General features: G+C 43.4%; 1 protein-coding gene across 2 annotated transcripts in view; it reads left to right on the top strand.

Annotated features, from left to right (window-relative positions):
* Positions 1 to 18,966, top strand: part of dscama (Down syndrome cell adhesion molecule a) — a 117,627-nt gene that overhangs the window by 57,133 nt on the left and 41,528 nt on the right. Inside the window, exons 4-8 of one of the 2 annotated variants that reach the window (XM_072658712.1) lie at positions 11,866 to 12,012; positions 13,021 to 13,299; positions 13,382 to 13,657; positions 14,690 to 14,986; positions 17,826 to 18,101. In XM_072658712.1, the coding sequence (XP_072514813.1) occupies positions 11,866 to 12,012; positions 13,021 to 13,299; positions 13,382 to 13,657; positions 14,690 to 14,986; positions 17,826 to 18,101 (1,275 nt within the window). Of the gene's footprint in view, positions 1 to 11,865; positions 12,013 to 13,020; positions 13,300 to 13,381; positions 13,658 to 14,689; positions 14,987 to 17,825; positions 18,102 to 18,966 lie in introns of those variants that run through there. The other variant, XM_072658713.1, reaches the window with a different exon arrangement.

Here is an 18,966-nt window from a genome sequence, read left to right as displayed (position 1 = left end):
ACATTTTTGGACCTGTAGCAGAAAATATTGGGTTTGGAACCTTGTACCTACTGCAAAACATATTGGGCATGGCACATGTTTGGGCCTGGAGCAGAACATATTGGGTTTGGAACATTTATGTACCTGTGTCAAAACATTGGTGATTAGAACCTTTTTAAACTGTCTATAACACATATTGGGCTTGGGAAATTTCAGAACCTTTTTGTACCTACTGCAAAACATATTAGGGTTGGCACATTGTTGGGTCAGGAACAGAACAAGCTGGGTTTGGAACCTTTTTGGACCTTCTCTTGAACTTGCTGTGATTTTATTGTACATGTAGCAGAACATAATGGGTTCAGAACCTTTTTGTACCGCCTGGAAAACATATTGAGCTTGACACACATTTGGGCCTGGAGCAGAACATATTGGGTTTGGACCCTTTTTGTACCTACAGGAAAACATTGGGTTTAGAACTGGAGATCAAACACAAAAACGAAACAAACGAAAGCAAGGCGAGTTTGTGGGTGGGAAGATGGAGTCAGCAGGGTCTGTACAGAGGGATTGCAGAGGGAGTTGGAGATGAGTACTGACCACTGCACACGCTGGAGGCTGGCCCACTTACGAGGCAGATGTTGGCTTCTTATACGAATTTCTGTTCCACCTTAAAAGGTGCTGCAGTATCGGATATGTATTAGCGCCAGAATGTAGCTGCTGTGTAATTGTGTAATTTAAGGTGGAACGTAGAATTACAATAAGCTGCACTTTACATGCTCAGTTTTCATTGGCTGTTGACGGGACCTGTTCAGATTGAGTCGCTGACCAGATTACGCTCGGGTTGAAAAACATAAATATGATCTGACCGGTCTGAAATGTGATCAAGAGGCCAAAAATCGGAGTCTGCGCCCCTCACGCACTACTTCGATTCTCTCTCCAACTGTTGACTCCGACTGAGGAAAAAGCTGCAGTCTTCAATATGGGCATGACACTGACGACAGAATGATGACATGACCTCTGAGGTCTACGAGGAATATCCTTCTTTATGTATTTTGTTCCATTTATTAAATTCTGCACACACTTCTAATGCACCACATCTGAGTGAGCCGATGAAGTTTCAAGAGCATCTGAGCTGGGGAATCAGGTCGATCCGATTAGGACTGCAATAAGAGCTAAACTCATTAGCAGTCATTATTACTGCTTACATGTAGTGAAGCCTTTCTGTGTGTTAATGAAGATACAGTGTTAGTCTCAAGCTTCACTGGATAAACACCCAAGACTGGGTGACCCCAAAAGTGGACCCATGCTGTCACGGGATTTCTACCCAACCAGCCAATAGAGCGTCAATTTTTACGTCACCAGGCTCTCCTGAGCCGGCTCTTGGTGTTGTGTATGAATCTCTGTTTCTTAGAAGTCTGCAGTACGAGGCCTAAAAGGAAAGGAAATTTTAGATTTTATGAAAATGAAGTCTGGCTGTTCACCCGCTGAGAGAGGTTACGAGGTCAGACGTCCTCAAGCACCATTTGGGACTTGTCTAAGCACACGTTCCCGGTGTTTGAGCTAATAATGGGCCTGCAACTAGGCTGTGAAGTGAATTAGCATATGAGAACCATACTGTGTTCACTTAACGCGCTCATTTGCAAGCATGGAGGCTGGCTGGATCCCTGAGCTGCGCTCTTAATATCTCAGCAATAATCTCAAGCAGCAGAGGCTGGAAAAGTGATGATCGTGCCTTCACCCACTGAACAGGGAAAAAACACTTGTCACGTTTAACTAAATTCATGCCTGCGCAATAAAAAATGCTTCAGATGGGTGATCTAAAAAGACCTAAAGTGCTGTTCAGTAATGTTCAGTAATTTGTAATTGGAGTTTTAACGTCTAGCAGTGTTTTATAGGGCGTTAGCACAGTCACTGCGTCGTCACGTCCGGCTCTGAATAGTAGCGTTTTTTTAGCCTCCCTCTGAAATCTTCAGTGGGCTTCAACACAGCCAACAGGAGGGCAGTTAGCATGTCTGGAAGTCTCTCCAACATGGACTCAGCGGTCAACAAGCTTCATTCTAGGGGAGGAAAAATGAGTCCGGCAGGTTAAACTCCTCCCACTCAGTTCATGTAAACATTAGCAGCATTAGCGACATTAGCAATGAGTGCCCTGAAAACCACAACCAGCACAGCATCGTATTTCTACATTAAACTACTCTCCAAGACCCGGCGTTGAGGGGTCTGACCCGGCGTTGAGGGGTCTGACCCGGCGTTGAGGGGTCTGACCTGGCGCTGAGAGGTCTGTTTCTCAGGGGTTTCACTCAAACCTTGCTAAAACAGTGAGGTTTTAGGATGCTGAATGAATTAGCGTTGATCTTCGAGTTTAGCATGTTAGCATTTTAACCACAAACATGAGGAAATCTTGTCCCACCGTTCAGCCCTGCGTTCACTCCACTTCAGTTTAACTCTCGTTTTATTGGTCGACTTTATTGGAAACTCTGGTCAGTCTGTTTGGTTGAATTGTGGGTGGACGTAGGAAAGGAAAGTAGCCTCAGACATTCACAGACATTCAACTTTTCCTTTGAGTGCGTCATGGTGTGTCATCAAATCGTGGCCGTGAAGGGATGCGCATGGTCAGCAACCTCCACCAGCCTGGACTGTTCACACGAGGCAGGTTGGGTCCATGGATTCATGCTGTTGGCCTGAAATTCTGACCCTACCATCTGTGTGATGACCCTCAGCACAAATCGCAGCCCATCAGACCAGGCTACGTTTCTCTGCTCTACAACTGTCCTGTATCGGTGAGCCTGTGCTGAGCCACTGCAGCCTCAGCTTTCTGTTCTTGGCGGAACCTGAGGTGGTCTTTTGCTGTTGGAGCCCGTCCTCCTCAAGGCTGTTCAGAGCTGCTGTCTGAGCCTTTCTGCTCTGCTCAGCTTGAGAACCAGTCAGGCTCTTTATTGCTCCATTCTGCTGTGCTGGAAATCCCAGAAGATCAGCAGCTCTAGAAACACTCCAAACTCCACATCTGACACCAACGACCATACCACACTCTGCCACACCCTGTTTTGATGGTTGACGTGAAGATTACCTGAAGCTGCCTGAACCTTACCTGCTCAATTTCATGCACTTCACTCTGCTGCCGCATGATTGGCTGGTTAGGTGTACAATGGGCCTTCCTGGTGAAGTGCTTTGTGAGCGAATATAAGAGTTGCATATGTATTATATACACTCATATTGTATTAAACAAACCTTTGTGTGTGTGTGTGTGTGTGTTTTAGCAAGATGCAATATTATGTTCTCATCCAGCACCTAATCCCCCCCAACACACACACACACACACACACACACATACACACACATACACCACCACCATTTATTATTGAAGGCTTTCTCTGCATTTCTGTCAGTTTGCATACGGTATGCGGCCTGTCAGGTCTAGGCCTGGTGTAGTGGAGCGCACTGGATCGTTATTATTGACCACACTTCAGTGTTCCCCTAGTGTGCCGCACAGGCACACACACACACACGTACACACACACATATACACATTGTCTCTCTCTCTCTTTCTCTCTCTCTCTCTTTCTCTATGTCTCTCAGACACGCACAAATGCAGAGGCGGACATGCACAAGCATGCGCATGCAAAACACCCACACGAACACACCGAAAGCATGAGCAGGGCGCACACGCACCATCAAACCAATTAACCATTTTCAACAGTACGCTCCCTGAAGGGACACCGGTAAAGCTGAAAGGCCGTCGTGATGTTGACTGAGCTTAATGCTCTCGTCTCCTCTCGAGCAGAATGTTCCAGTAATGCTTGACGGAGGTATGAAATGGTGGTTCATCAGGGACGGTGCCTCCCAGTTTCAGCCGCTGGTATGCTAGGGAAGGCCCTGTTATGGAAGGCCTTGTAGCTAGGACCTGGTAAGTCTGTTGTGCAGAAGTGCAGGGAGAAAGTCAGGCACAGCTCAGGTCATAGGTACGGTTTTACCTTCCCATGATTCGTCCATAAAGCGTATGTTTGTGAAAGCAATGCTGCACAGTAGAACAGTGCACCATCACTCCTGACTAAGACCTCCTGCAGGTTCTCGCTGTGCTTTCGAGTGCAGGTCGGGCGGTGATGTGCTAAGAGGCTAAGCTCGTTCATGTGAATTAATGAACAACCTATTCATTATTATTTCATATTTTAGCACAACGGGGCTTCGAACATAGTGTGACTTACTTCATCAACCTCACCTCAGCATGTTTATCCTTCACTCCAGTTTGAAATCAGAATAGTTACCTTGTCTCTGGAGGTTTTTAATGCATTTAATCAAATTTTGGTGAGATTTGCTGTGAATGTAACGAATTAGGATTGGGAACAGTCTAAGACCAGTGTTTGTTAGCAATGTTAGCCTAGCATCTCCCGTTCTAAACTAAACTAAAGAAGCACAAGTCAGACCCCAAACTTGGCTTTGTCTGGGCTGATCGACTGCACTCAGGGTCAGTGATCAATCATGTTCATTTGTTTATTTTTCCCGAGTGGGCCCGCAGACTGAGGGGCTGTCACTATGATCAGAGGATCGCTGGTTTGAATCCTGGTCATGCTGCTAGCCGTCGGCCTCTCCCCACATCACTTCAGTGCGGTGCTGGCCACCACTGGTATGTGCTGGCGATGCTTCCGTGCAGGTGGTTGGACGTTCGAAAAATGTGGGAGACAGCATGTGGGAGACTAGGGTTCGATTCCCGGTGTGGGTGACTGTGCTGCGCTACACCAATAAGAGTCCTTGGGCAAGACTCCTAACACTACATTGGCTCACCTCTGTAATACGAGTAACCTTGTAAGTCACTCTGGATAAGAGCGTCAGCTAAATGCTGTAAATAAATATAATATAATACGTGTCGGAGGGGGCGTGTGTTGGTCTTCACCCTCACTAGTGTCGGGTGCATTGGTAATTGGCGGATCCAAACTGGGGAGAAAATGGGTAAAAAATCGTATCGTGATGAATTTTGTTATCGTGAGCATTTCGAGGATATTGCATCTTAATTAGATGCAACAGATGTTGAATGAAAATCACTGTATTCAGAATAGAAGAGTATCTGAGTAGTAGCTTTTTAGTAATATGGTCCAGGCCTGCTTTAAAGTACTCACAAAAGACTGGGTGCAAAAAATCCCTGGATCAGGACGTCCCCATTAAAAACTGTACGTACAGATTCCCCTCAATCTGCTGCTAATATGAAACATAACCTGTGAAGAGTCTTTAAATAAATAATAGCCTCTTTTCTAAAGTCAGGCAGGCCTGTTTGGTATTCATATGCTATGTGTGGACTGTGCTTAAGGCTGATCCCGCTCGACCATTCACACTCGAATCATTTAGCTCGTATTATCAAAAATCCGCGAATCCAGGCGAAATATTAACAAGCACGTCCCACCTAAACGGCACAGGGTCGTCCGCGAGCCACGTTACGCTCTGAATTCCACCCATTACGCGGCCAAAATGGTGAGCTGGAGATGAGTGTCTTTGCATTGTGGCAGAGGAGATGCCTGACTGGGTATTGTAGCAGAACTCCCAGGGGGGTCAAGGAGGAACAGCGTGAGGCTCGGGCGCGCTGAATAATTTACGAGAGGAGACAAGTGGAGGAGAGGAGGGCCGGCGCTCCGTGGATTTTTCTGGTGGACGGCAAACAGTCGAGCAATAACCTGCCGTTTCGACACAGCCAGGAGACTTCAAAGGCTCCTGATATCAGATTAGCCGAAAGCAGGCTGGCGCTAGACGCTTCTCCATCACCTGCTCTACAACCGCAGTCCCAGCCCACGGCGCGTCTTTCATTTTACACTCTCACGTGTGATGCAGCCCCACTGCGCTGCCGCGGCTACAGTAATGCACCGAGTTCGCTCAGATGCCTTCTTTTCCATTGTTGTTCGAGACCAACGAGCTAACATGCCTCTTTGTGTGGTTAGCTGAAAGCTAATCTGGCCCAGAACATGGTTTTATACAGTTTCTCCCCCCAAATATGTTTCATCTATGATTTCTGAAACATTCTTTTCCAATATAGGTTATAAATAAATGTACATTTTAGTATTCGTGAAGATCGTGGAACTCCTGCAAACCAAACACTTGAAGACTTTGAAAAGAGACAAGTGGTCGTCAGAGAATCTTACAGGGTCACTGTTTGCAAAATTGCAGCTACAGTCCTTTTAAGATTAAATAATAATAATAATAATAATATTAATAACAATAATAATAATAAAATAAAGGTAAATAATTAGAGTTTATTCCAGCATTTGTATTTATTTTTATTGTATTTTATTTTTAAATAATAAAATATAAAACAATGCATTATTATTATTATTATTATTATTATTATTGTTGTTGTTGTTGTTGTTGTTGTTGTTTATTTTCAAGGCCTCTTCCATGTCTTACCTATTTTGAAATAATACCAAACTAATTCATTCATTAATAATAATATTAATAATAATTACAACAACAACAATAATAAAATAAATAGTTTACTATTATTATTATTATTATTATTATAAATAAAATAAATAATATTTTTATTCTTCTTATTATTATATTCATTATTTTACAAGACCTCCCTGGATTCTCCTCCACATCGTGACCTATCCACCAGATATTGTAGCTGCTTTGCTGCTTCCTGTTTGGTGCCAATTTGCATGAGCTCAGGCAGCTATCCTGACCACCTCACACCTCCACCCCACACACTTCACACTCTGCCCCCGCCAAAGACTTGGACTGGACGGGACGGGCATTGTGCTCTCTCAGACTCCGGCCGCCGATGGCAAAGCGGCATGGCTCGGGACTCAAGCTTGTGACCGCTGGGCCGTAGTGAAAGTGCATAAGACCACTGAGCCACATGGAGTCCTTACACTCACGACTCTGACTTTTTTAATATTCTGAAAATCACAGATCCAATCACACCACCATTTTTCAGCCTGAGTCCCCCAGTTTGGGCTCGGCAGTCTCGGCCCTCTTATCTTACGGTTGATTTATCGGCTACATTAAGTGGAAAACTGTGTAAATGTAATTTGTTTGCCCAACTATCATTTCAGACGTGTCTCCCAGGACCTGTCCCTGCCTTCTGATGTGCATGTGCTCCCTGCCCCCCCCCCCCCCCCCCCACCCCTTTTTGTCATAGATGACAAGCTGACGAGCTGAATAATTTTTTGAAGTTAAGGTGCCCAGCAGGGTGCCAACCGGGGCTCAGTCTAGAGGAGAGGAGCAGGAGTGAGGAATACGAGGAGCTTTATATATATATATATATATATATATATATATACAGTTCTTCTTCTGCGTCTAATCTCTGGATATGTAAACCTGTTCAGATCTAACTGCAGCCTGTATTGTAGCTAATTTCTCCGAATGTGAGTAGCTCCTCCCTTTCCGTTTCATTTTATCCCACAATGCAAAATGATGTGTAGCTCCATCCATCCCCATAGTTGTGGGTTTCAATGACAAAACAACCAATCTTCCCGTCTCCAGAGTCTCCAAAAATTCCAGCAGCTAGTTCTCCCTGTGCAGTTTTAACCCTTACTCTGCTCTAGTAAGTAGGCGGGGCTTCACCTAGCAATAATGGAGTGATTGACAGCCTTGGCTGGAAGAGACTGGTCGTCATCCTTTTTAGTCATAGTTTTAGAGAAACTTACATGAGCTGCTCTTTTACTGTCGGAGCGTCCACTTACCAGGCAAACTGGAAATCCAGGGGGGGATCCGTGCTGGAAGCTCAGTGAAGGCGGTCTGAGACACCTGAGGCTTGGTCTGGGACTAAGAGGCGGTTCTAGCAGATGAGAAGACGAGTCTGGCTCTGCTTCGGGTCTCGACTGTAAAGAAGAAGAAGATCTCTGGTTGCAAATTTGACAACATGGTGGACAGTTTTGGCTTCATTGGCTGCACGTCCAATTTGTACCCTTATTTGTACCCATTTTTTACAGATAACAGTACATCAAGGATCACATTATGGAACAGAATAATAAAGCTATGACATTGGGGATGAACTTTCCTGGGCTGGAGCTCTCAGAATTAGGTGTTCATTAATCTCTGCTTAGGCAAGCACAGTCTCCAGCTCCATTTTCTTGTAAGCGCTACACAAAAGCGCATTCGTATGCGCAGACGTACACAGGCACGCACACACACTCCTCCACTTGTGTGGACGGTCGCCTGTCGCGCACTACATTTAGACCACAATCTGAAAACGCCTTAAGGATATCTAATCCGCAGTCTCTCGTCTTTAACTGGGTCAGAGCTCACAATAGCAGCATCTCCGTTTCTGCCTCGCCTCAGCTTTTTTCCGGCTCGTCTAGAGCTGGCTTTTTTCATTCACTGCTAAATTGTTTACTTATGGTCTTTGGCTACACACACACACACACACACACACACACACACACACATACAGTGCAGATCTGACCGTCTTGGTAAACAGCTCATCCTAAACTGATTTGATGTGCTGCAGTGACGACTGCAACTTCATTTGCAGAAAATTCCCAAATCCTGGGCTGCGAAAATTCGATTTTTTTTGTTTTTGTTTTTTTTTAATTTGTTCGAGCAAGAAATGATATGTAAAATAAAAAATGTATGGTTAAATAAAAGGGGCAGTATGGCTTTTAGCTTTTAGCGAATAAAAAAAAAGCAAAGCCTTTTCGATGGGAATGTTGGATTCAGGCTGCTGTTATTTGAATAGTCTTTTCCTGTAATATTCCGAAATATTCGTTCCCTGGAAAAATCATCATACCATCAAATTTTTTGGAGACACAGAATATCGTTGTAATAGACCTCAGCAAGACAAATACGGCAGCTATCGCTAGCTAAGCTAGTATTGTGCATTTCCGCTCTTTTTATTTAAATTTTATTTTATTTAGTTTATTTTTTTTTTTACTTTAATTCCTGTTCTTCCTAATTTGTTCAAACAAGAAATGATAAGTATAAATCGTAGAAATTGTAGAAAATAAGATCTGGCTAAATAAAAGGGACAGTATGGCTTTTAGCATCTGTTTAAAATAAGCAAAGCCTTTTAGATGGGAATGTTGGATTCAGGCTGCTGATATTTGATTAAGTCGTTCCCTGGAAAAATCATCATACCTTTTTTAGGACACAGAATATCGCTTTAACTGACCTCTGCAAGACGGATAGAGGAGCTAACGCTAGCTTCCTAAGAGGGGCTAGCTAAGCTAGTATTGTGCATACTAGGAAAGTGTGCATTTCCCTCTTTTAACTTTTAATTCCATGTTTGTTTTTGTTCTTTCTAAATTGTTTGAGCAAGAAATGATACGTATAAATCGTAGAAATTGTAGAAAATAAGATCTGGCTAAATAAAAGGGACAGTATGGCTTTTAGCTTTTAGCGAATAAAAAAAATAAACAAAGCCTTTTCGATGGGAATGTTGGATTCAGGCTGCTGATATTTTATTAAGTCGTTCCCGGAAAAATCATCATACTTTTTTTTTAGGACACAGAATGTCGGTTTAACTGACCTCTGCAAGACGGATAGCTGATGCTACATAAGCTACATAAGAGGGGCTAGCTAAGCTAATATTGTGTATACTAGGAAATTGTGCATTTCCGCTTATTTTATTTATTTATTTATTTTACTAATTCCATGTTTTTGTTAAGAAATGAATAATGAAAAATTGAATAAAAAAACTGCTAGCTCGGGCTGTTTGATTCCTGAAATGAATCCTGAAAATAAACAAAGCCTTTTCGAAGGGAATGTTGGATTCAGGCCTTTGTTATTTGATTAAGTCTTTCCCTGGAAAAATCATCAAAATGTTGTTTATTAAGACAGAACGTCAGTTTAACTTAGCTAGCTACCTCTGCAAGACAAATAAGGGAGCTAACGCTAGCTAACTTAGGGGCTAGCAAAGCTAAGAGGGGCCTGGTTTTCCTGTCGGTTGCTTCACTGGATGCTGTTTGATTATTAGCCACTTTTTTGGACAAATTTGACATTTTCTTAGTTTGTGAAGCTGTTCAAAGTGAAAAACAGCCAGCTTGCTCACTTCAATGTTGGGAAGACAGCAGAATATCGCTAGCTAACTCTACCGCCTAGCTTTGGACTTTTCTTATCTTTGAGCTTTTCTGCATTCAGGCTGCTGATATTTGAATAGTCTTTCCCTGGAAAAACGTCCCATACTTTCTTTTTTTGGATACAGAATGTCAGTTTAACTGACCTCTGCAAGACAAATAACGGAGCTAACGCTAGCTACCTAAGAGTGGCTAACTAAGCTAGCATAGTCCATACTAAGGAATTGTTCAATTTCACAGTTTTAATATTAAAAAAATTAAGAAAGTAGTGTTTGATTGCAGAAACTGTAGAAAATTAATGCGTAGTGTGCATTTCCATTATAACGTTAGCGATGATTAAACGTGTTTTTTTTTTTTTCTTCTTCAAGAATCACGTTTCAATTCCTCATCTAAGGTGGAAGCTTAATTTTTTAAATTTCATCCAAGTGATGATGGCCAAGAGCACGAAAGTGAGAGAGAAAACGGAAATGCGGGATATTGCGAAGTGGCCGTCAAGATTAAATATGTAGCTACATACGTTATATGGACAGAAGTATTGGGACACCTGCTCAGTCATTGTTTCTTCCTAAATCAAGGATATTTTATCCTGCTTCTGTTGGAGTACTGGAAAGATCTCTAAAAAAAACAAAAAAACAAAAAAACAGAGCATTGCTGTGAGGATTGGATTGCATTCAGCGACAAGAGCATTATTAAGGTCATGTTGGATGTTTGATGATGATCACCACCTCACCTCGTCCATCCCCAGCTCCCCAACTCATCCCAAAAGAGTTGAATGAAGCACCATCCATCAGTCCAGAGAGCACAGCTAGTTCCACTGCTCCACAGCTCAATGCTGGAGGGGGCGGGGGGGGGGGGGGGGGGTCATACCCCTCTAGCCCACGCTACAGGGGTATGCTGCCTAATATGGCATTATTAGGCAGCATGGTGCCAATAGGTTCACGTTTATCTGCTCCAGAGAGTCCTATTGTATTAGTGGTCCTGTGTCGGCAGCAATGGGTACAACTTAATATAGCTGAAAGCATTCATTATAAGGGGGTGTCCACAATTATTTGGACGTATAATGTACTTTATTTAAGGACAGAAGATAGGAAATGATCCATAATTAATGGACAAGCCTGTGTTGTCTAGTACAGTTGACAGGTGTCCATTTCTCATGCCCTCGTCCAGTTTTTAGAATTGACGAGCATTAATCATTTACGAGCTACAGGGTAATTAAACATTGCAGTTTTGGAATGTGTATTGCTCCGTATAACCCAAGGTACCTGTTAATGAGCTACACAGAGTCGGTAGCGCTCCACGAAGAGATAAAGGGCAGAATAACACTTTCAGTAAAATTACACTAACACAGACCTTTGTGCGAGACTCTTTGATAGCCCTTATTGCAGGCAGGCCCAAACTCAGCCCTGGAGTATTAGCCACAGCGTATCAGAGACGATCCCATCCAAATTGCATATTCAATCATTCCTGACACGGACATACCCTCCGGAGGCCAGACGGAGTATGCGACCGCTGTAGGTCACATTATTCTTCATAAACGTTGACGACCTTACCGTTCTGGGTTATCCCAGGAATTAGCATGATATTACCACATACAGTGGGAGCCATGGGCCATATCCAAGCCGCGTACGATCACGATCGCGTCTCTGCTCCGTCAGAGTGGGTCCCTGGGGAGGCTGAGGAGAAAATGAGCTTCTGTTAACTAGGGCTATAATCTTCCAGACACACAGGCACGTCAGATTTATTTAGAGGGAGACAGTGGTGAAATTAAATCCCGAGTAGCTTGCGCTCATTGACTTGCAGCCTGAGGAGTCGGGGGCGCAGTAGCGCGCTGATTGCTGCAGTAGATTCGTTAACCAGCTCCTTTCATGTTCCCACATATTGCCTTGTCTTTTAGGACCTCGATTTCTCATAACGTCCACGGGAGCCTTGTATATCCTGGACGTGCAGAAGGAGGACGAGTTATTCAACTACCGCTGCATGACGAGGCATCGCTACACCTCCGAAACGAGGCAGAGCAACAGCGCCCGTCTCTTCGTGCCAGGTGAGGAAAACGCACGATCTTCGTACGATAAAAAAAAAAAAAGTCCAAACTGTCCCCACCGAATCCCCAATGTAGTTGATCAGCCAAGACACGTTTGCCGTGGGAAGTTCGCTTCCGTAGATTTTCAGTGGAGAAACAAGGCCAAGGTTGCTAACAAGTAGACTAACAGTAGCGTAAACCTCACATTTTAGCACCATGCTAACTGCAAGCCCAAATCTTTACGTGAACGTGATTATTAGTTTCTGAAACTGTAATGCATGCTGTTGTCTACATAGACTAAAGCAGGGACTAAATTCTGGCTTCAAGATGCTACACTGTTTATGCAAATATAGCTAGCAAAAATTTGCTTCGTTTCAATTGATAAGATAATATTACTTTGGGGACGTTTTGGATATGACAAAAGTACTTGGAATATGTACAGGGAATACAGAAATGAAGTGTCTGATTTCTGTAGGGATATAAAGATTAAAAAATTTCAAATTCGATGAGATATTAGTGTCTCATATTTTACAAAGCAGCAAATACATGATAAAGTACAGGGTTCCTAGTATTCAGTCAATGTTCATTTTTTAGGTACTAATCAGAAAATGTATTTGTCATTTTTAATAATTTATACAATAATATTATATAATAATTAGCCACTAACTAAAAATATAGTTCTTGTTTACTGTCTATTATAAAATCTCACTCTCTGTGGAGAGAGGACAGAATTAAAGGTGGTATGGTAGAGTGAAGTGAGGGAGGAAGACTACCAAGCCTGCTCAGATGCCCAGGGGTGTCCATTTTTGGGTCAGTCTGTCCTATTCAGAACTTGTTTTATTGTTGTTAGCATATTCAGGATGCTGCTTTAACTTTACCAGATACCGGACATGTCTTAGCTGACCGACCTCGTTTACAGTAAGGGCAAAATTGAATCTCTCGCCAAAGTGTTGCTTAAGGCATACAGATTGCCGGTCAGCCTCATTCCCTTTAAATTATATCCTTCTCGTTTCGTGTGTTTCCCGTAAGACCCCACAAACTCGGCGCCTGCAATCCTGGATGGCTTTGAGAAGCGCGAGGTCATGGCCTCGCACAGGGTCGAGCTGCCGTGCAAAGCTTCGGGCCACCCGGCGCCAAAGTACCGCTGGCTGAAGGACAACAGGCCGCTGGAGCCAGACACCCGCTTCCGGCAGAGCGTGACCGGTCTCCTGATCGAAAGAGCACAGCCCAGCGACTCCGGCAACTACGTGTGCGAGGTGTGGAACAGCTACGGGAACGCAGAGGTCATCGGCCGCCTTCTGGTCAAAGGTATGTTCAGGTTGACTGGCTTGTTTGAAGTGTCCAGTAAAGGAGAGGGGGAGGTACTGAGACGTACGCTATGCCGTTTCAGAGCCGCTACGGGTGGTGGTCAGTCCCAGGAAAGTGAAGGGCAGCGTGGGCAGCCAGGTGTCCCTGACCTGCAGTGTGACTGGCTCTGGCGAGTACGAGCTCTCGTGGTACCGCAACGGCGACAAAATCAATGTTGGCGTGAGCGTGCACATGAACGGCATCAACAAGGAGAACCTGGTGATGGACGGCATGGCCAAGAGTGATGGTGGAGCTTACCAGTGCTTTGCCAGGAAAGGCAAGATCTCAGCTCAGGACTTTGTGCAAGTCATCTTAGAAGGTCAGTAATGTCCTTTGTGAGACTTCAACTGTGTTTCTGTTTGCAATGTGCCGAAAAACTGAGGGTTACTGTATCACCTAAAGCCTTAAATGGGCCCAGTGTCTAAAACCCAGGTCTAGAGCCCAGAGGCTGTTTCCTTTGCTGTCCTGCACTCCCGACACACCCTGGTCAAGCTGGTCAAGCTGGTTAAATTGTTTGACCAGTGCAGGGTTTTTTTTTTGTTTGAGTTTGATGGTTTGATGGCTAGACAACCAGCCTAACCCCTCATGTCGACCAACATGACCTGCAAGACCAAGCTGGGCAACCAGCTTGACCAGAGCTTCTTCTCTGCACACACTGGCCTAGGAGAGGCTGCGGTCATGAAGCCTGGTTCCCATAGAAACTCGTATTCCCATAACTAGCAGAGTCTGGAGGTGATGAGCTGCTCTCCAGTATCAACACCACCATGTTCTCCTTCTTGTTTAAGTTTGATGGTTTAGGGGGTCTACAAGCATGACGAGCCTGACCAAGCTCGACAACCAGCATGACCAGCAAAAGCAAGCTGGGCAACCAGCATGACCACGCTGGTTGATCAGGATGACCAGAGCTTCTCCCCTGCAGACACTGGCCTAGGAGATGCTGCGGTCATGAAGCCTGGTTCCCATAGAAACCTGCATTCCCATATCTAGCGTCTGGAGGTGATGAGCTGCTCTCCAGTATCAACACCACCATGTTCTCCTGGAGTCCCGTCACGTTTTACCGATTCGCCAGCTTTGAGTAGAGCTTTCTATAGTGGTCAGGGTTAGAGCACCTTTACCTTTGATAATTATCTATTACAAGATCTGACGTTATAATAACCTTTATTATTTTAACCCTTTATATATTTCACTATATAAATAATAGTAACCTATTCAAAAGTGAATGAAATGGGTGTATATGTAATTAATTACACAACTAAATAATTATTTAGGTAATTTTCTAACTACAAATGTACTTTTTGGTAACTATGGCCTCATTCCTACAAGTCCACAACCAACTGCATTGTCTTCCCAGATGGAACCCCCAAGATCTTGTCGGCCTTCAGCGAGAAAGTGGTGAGTCCGAACGAGTTTGTGTCTTTGATGTGCCACGTCAAAGGCACCCCGCAGCCCGTGGTCACCTGGACGCTGGACGATGACCTGGTGATGAAGGACAGCCGTCACCGGATGGGCCACAGCATCACTGCAGAGGGGAACGTCATCAGCTACCTGAACATCTCCCAGACGCAGGTCCGCGACAGCGGGGTGTACCGCTGTACCTGCAACAACTCGGCCGGGACGGTCTCCTACCAGGCTCGAATAAACGTAAGAGGTGCTTGTCAGATCAGCTCCTCCAAAACACACACACACACACCCACATACACACATGCGTAGCTCATTTTGGTGCTTTGGATACCTAGCAGTATGACACAGTTAGTGTCTGAGGTTAACTTGCACTGGAGTTTTGAGACTTACGTAGCTTTGTTAGCCAGTCTTAAAGGGTCATTTCTGCATAGTAGTAGTTCTGTAGAATAGTAGTGAGACATGCTCTGCTTTTACTGTCACATTTGACCATTTTGCTAAATTGTTCACAGCAGTAGTGAATAGATCCAGACGTCTGAAGAATTCCCTTACGGATAGTTATCACAAAAAATTATTATGAACTGATGCCAGTGCCAGAGAGCTAGGCCCAACTGTGCTCTCTCTGGCTCCTGCTGCCGATGGCAAGCAGCATGACCCGGGATTCCACCCGATAGTCCCCTTGTCATAGTGATCAGCACCTTATTCTGCTGGACCACTCAATTTGACACAGTGTTGTCTATAAAAATGAACATAACACAGACTCGTCTGGCTTTGAAACAACTGCTAGCTCTGGTTTTAGCGGACGTTTGTCCATTTTTACAGATAACAGCATGTCCAGAACCACATAAGTGGGTCTATTAGAGATTACTGAACATCTCCACTAGGTGCGATGACTTAGACATGCAGTTAGCAGAACAGTGCTAACTGGTGTACATACGCTCATAACCTCGTAGCTAATGTATTTTAGCTAAATAAACAACTGAAAGTCTGAAAGCTAACATTTTTTTGGGCAATGAACAGCATTTAAAAATAAGAAAATTGTGTAAAATCTTTTTTTTTTTTTTTTTTTTTTTTTTGCTACACTGTGGCCTTTATGGGAGTGATTGAGCCGTAATAAAAGTGTGTGTTTTTTCCATATTCATGCAAATCATCTCTGCCCACATTACCTAGCGCTGGCTGATTAATCTGTCATACACTGTTTATTCTCAGCTAACAGTAGTATATTGTACCTCCTACACACTCCAGCCAAGCTTTGTTGTGGTATTACTGCTCATACTCAACAGGGGTTTATAAAAATATGAACAAAGCCGTCCATGAAACCCGAACACCCCCTTAATAAACCCTAGTCGTGGGTGTCATTGTATTCCTAGATGTCTTTATTTATTTGGCCCTGGCTCGCAGGTCGCTCCGCGGAGTGATCATGTCTATGAAGATGCACAGCCCTCCCTCCCAATTCATTTCCATTACTGACCCATTTTTGTTGTGTTTGCTTATTTATTCCTTTCCAGCATTAGAATTTCTCCTTCAGGCTCATGATAGCTTAATTAAGGTTATGTGCTAAGCCTCCGAGATGGGATTTTTTTCTTTTTGGGGAGAAATAATAATGCTGTCAGTCCCGATGACTGTACAGTGTGTAAGTCTGCGCTTGTTTTGTTCCCTGACTGTCAGTGGCAGAGAAGCGCCGCGGATAAATCGGTGCCATTCCAGAGACGGGATAATGACCGTTTGTCGCATCACTGGCTCTGTAATAGTAGTGGATGTGATGTGTAATGTGGTGGTGAATGCTAGGGCTGGTCCGAACAGCATCTTACAGGCTTTGAATATTCCGAAAGAGTTCTCAAAACCACCCTTAGTTAGGAATTTAAACTGCAGTTCTGCATATCCAGTAGGCCATGGATTGGCAGTGTGATAGATGTGATAGCGCAAATGAACTGAAATCCGCTGTAACCATATTGGGTTAAACGGTTGGTAACTTTACTATGTTTACTAAGACCACACAACACCATAAGCCATATTCAGTTGAATAATGAGGTTTCAACATACTATGGTTCAGTATGCTAAAATATGCTAATTAATACAAAACCTTTAGGTTATTTAGGCTAGCTATTGAATTGATTCTAAATTTATTTAAATTGGTTTAAATAGCACCCCTTCTGGACAAAAAAAAAAAAAAACAGCCTGGTCAGCTAGATGGTCAAACGGGTTAAGCTTGTTAACCAGCTTAGCTCTTGACCAGCATAGAACATATGTTCTTGTTTGAGTTTGATGGTTTAGCTGGTCTACAAGCATGATCAATCACAAAGCTAAAGAACCAGCATGACCAAGCATGGTTGACCAGCATCGCAGAGCTGCTCGATCAGCCAACATGACCTGCTCGACCAGATTGGTCACCCAGCATGACCTGCTAGACCAGATTGATCGACCAGCATGACCAAGCAGGACCAGACTGGTTTACCCACCATGACCAGCATCACCAAGCTAGTCAACCAGCTTTACCCATTTGGTCAACCAGCATGACCAGACTGGTGGACCAGCATGACCAGCATGACCAAGCAGAACCAGAATCAAATGCAATACACACAGTGCTGGTCAACCAGCCTCATCACTGTGGTCGACCAGCATAATCAGACTGGTTTACCCATCATGACCAGCATCACCAAGCTAGTCAACCAGCTTTACCCATTTGGTCAACCAGCATGACCAGACTGGTGGACCAGCAAGACCAAGCAGGATCAAAGCAGAAACAAATGCAATACACCCCCTGCTGGTCAGGAGCTGGTTAACTAGCTAGCCACCTGCAGAGTAGTGTATGTTGTCGCCTGGATGACCAGCTTGATCATCAAAGACCAGCTCGGACCATCCGAAACCAGCGGATGGTCTTGAGCTGGACTTTTCAGCAATGAGGTGTTGCTTGTAACCATGGTATTTTGCCCGTTCAGATGAAGCTCAGACTCGGTACAAACTGTAAGTTAAATGTAAATGCAGATTCAGCACATAACCAACCAGCTGTGACGAAACTCGAATGCATCACTACTAACTCCAGACTTCTAAGGGTTAAAGAGAGGTATTTCTCTTTCGTGTCTTCAAAGGTCCTGCCGATATAAGACCCATGAAAAACCTCACCGCCATCGCCGGGCGAGACACGTACATTCACTGCCACGTCATTGGTTACCCGTACTACTCCATCAAATGGTACAAGAATTCCAACCTGCTCCCATTCAACGATCGTCAGCGGGCTTTCGAAAACAACGGCACGCTAAAGCTCCTGAACGTGCAGAAGGAGCTGGACGAGGGGGAGTACTCCTGCCATGTTCTCGTACAGCCACAAGTCTTCAAAAACCAGAGCGTCTATGTCACTGTGAAAGGTAATAGCTCAGGATACACGACTGCCTTTAGAAAGCTTAACCTTGACTGTTTTAGCACAAAAACTGAAGCTAATGAAGGAATTATTCGTTCAAAAATAAGCTAATATTGCTATCAGTGAAATCAGTGACGGTATATGGCTGCTAATTTGCATTAAGAAAATCTGTTTATTGTTAGACATTGATTTCTGTGATAGCAACATTAAACAAAACAGGCTAATATTGCTTTCAGTGAAATCAGTGGAAGTGAATGGCTGCTAATTAGCATTATGAAATTCATTGTATTGTTAGCCATTAATTTCAATTATAGCAACATTAGCTTTTTAAACCAAAAATAAGTTAATGCTGCTATTAATGAAGTAAAATGATTGCTAATTGGCATAGAAAAAAAAATATATATATATATATTTATTAGTCATTGATTTCAGTGATAGCAACATTAGCTTTTTTAAACAAATCAAGCTAATATTGCTTTTAGTGAAATCAGTGGAAGTGAATCGATGCTAATTGGATGCATTATGAAATTCACTGTATTGTTAGCCATTTTAAATTATAGCTTATAATAAGTTAATATTGCTATTGGTACAATAAAATGATTGCTAATTGGCATAGGAAAAAAAAAAAATATATATATTTATTAGTCATTGATTTCAGTGATAGCAACATTAGCCTTTGGTGCTATCAGTGAAATTAAACAGATGCTAATTAGCATAAAATGTACATTTATTGTTAGCCATTAATTGCAATGATAGCAACATTTGCTTTTTTGTACCAGAAATAAATTCATATTGCTATCAGTGAAATCAGTGAAAGTAAATGGATGCTAATTAGCATAAATATATATACTTATTTTGAACCAAAAATAAGT

The sequence above is a fragment of the Salminus brasiliensis genome, chromosome 16 (assembly GCF_030463535.1).
Source record: "Salminus brasiliensis chromosome 16, fSalBra1.hap2, whole genome shotgun sequence".
Classification (NCBI taxonomy): Eukaryota; Metazoa; Chordata; class Actinopteri; order Characiformes; family Bryconidae; genus Salminus; species Salminus brasiliensis.
The sequence above is the reverse complement of the archived record's forward strand: the minus strand, read 5'-3'. Positions and strand labels throughout refer to the sequence as shown.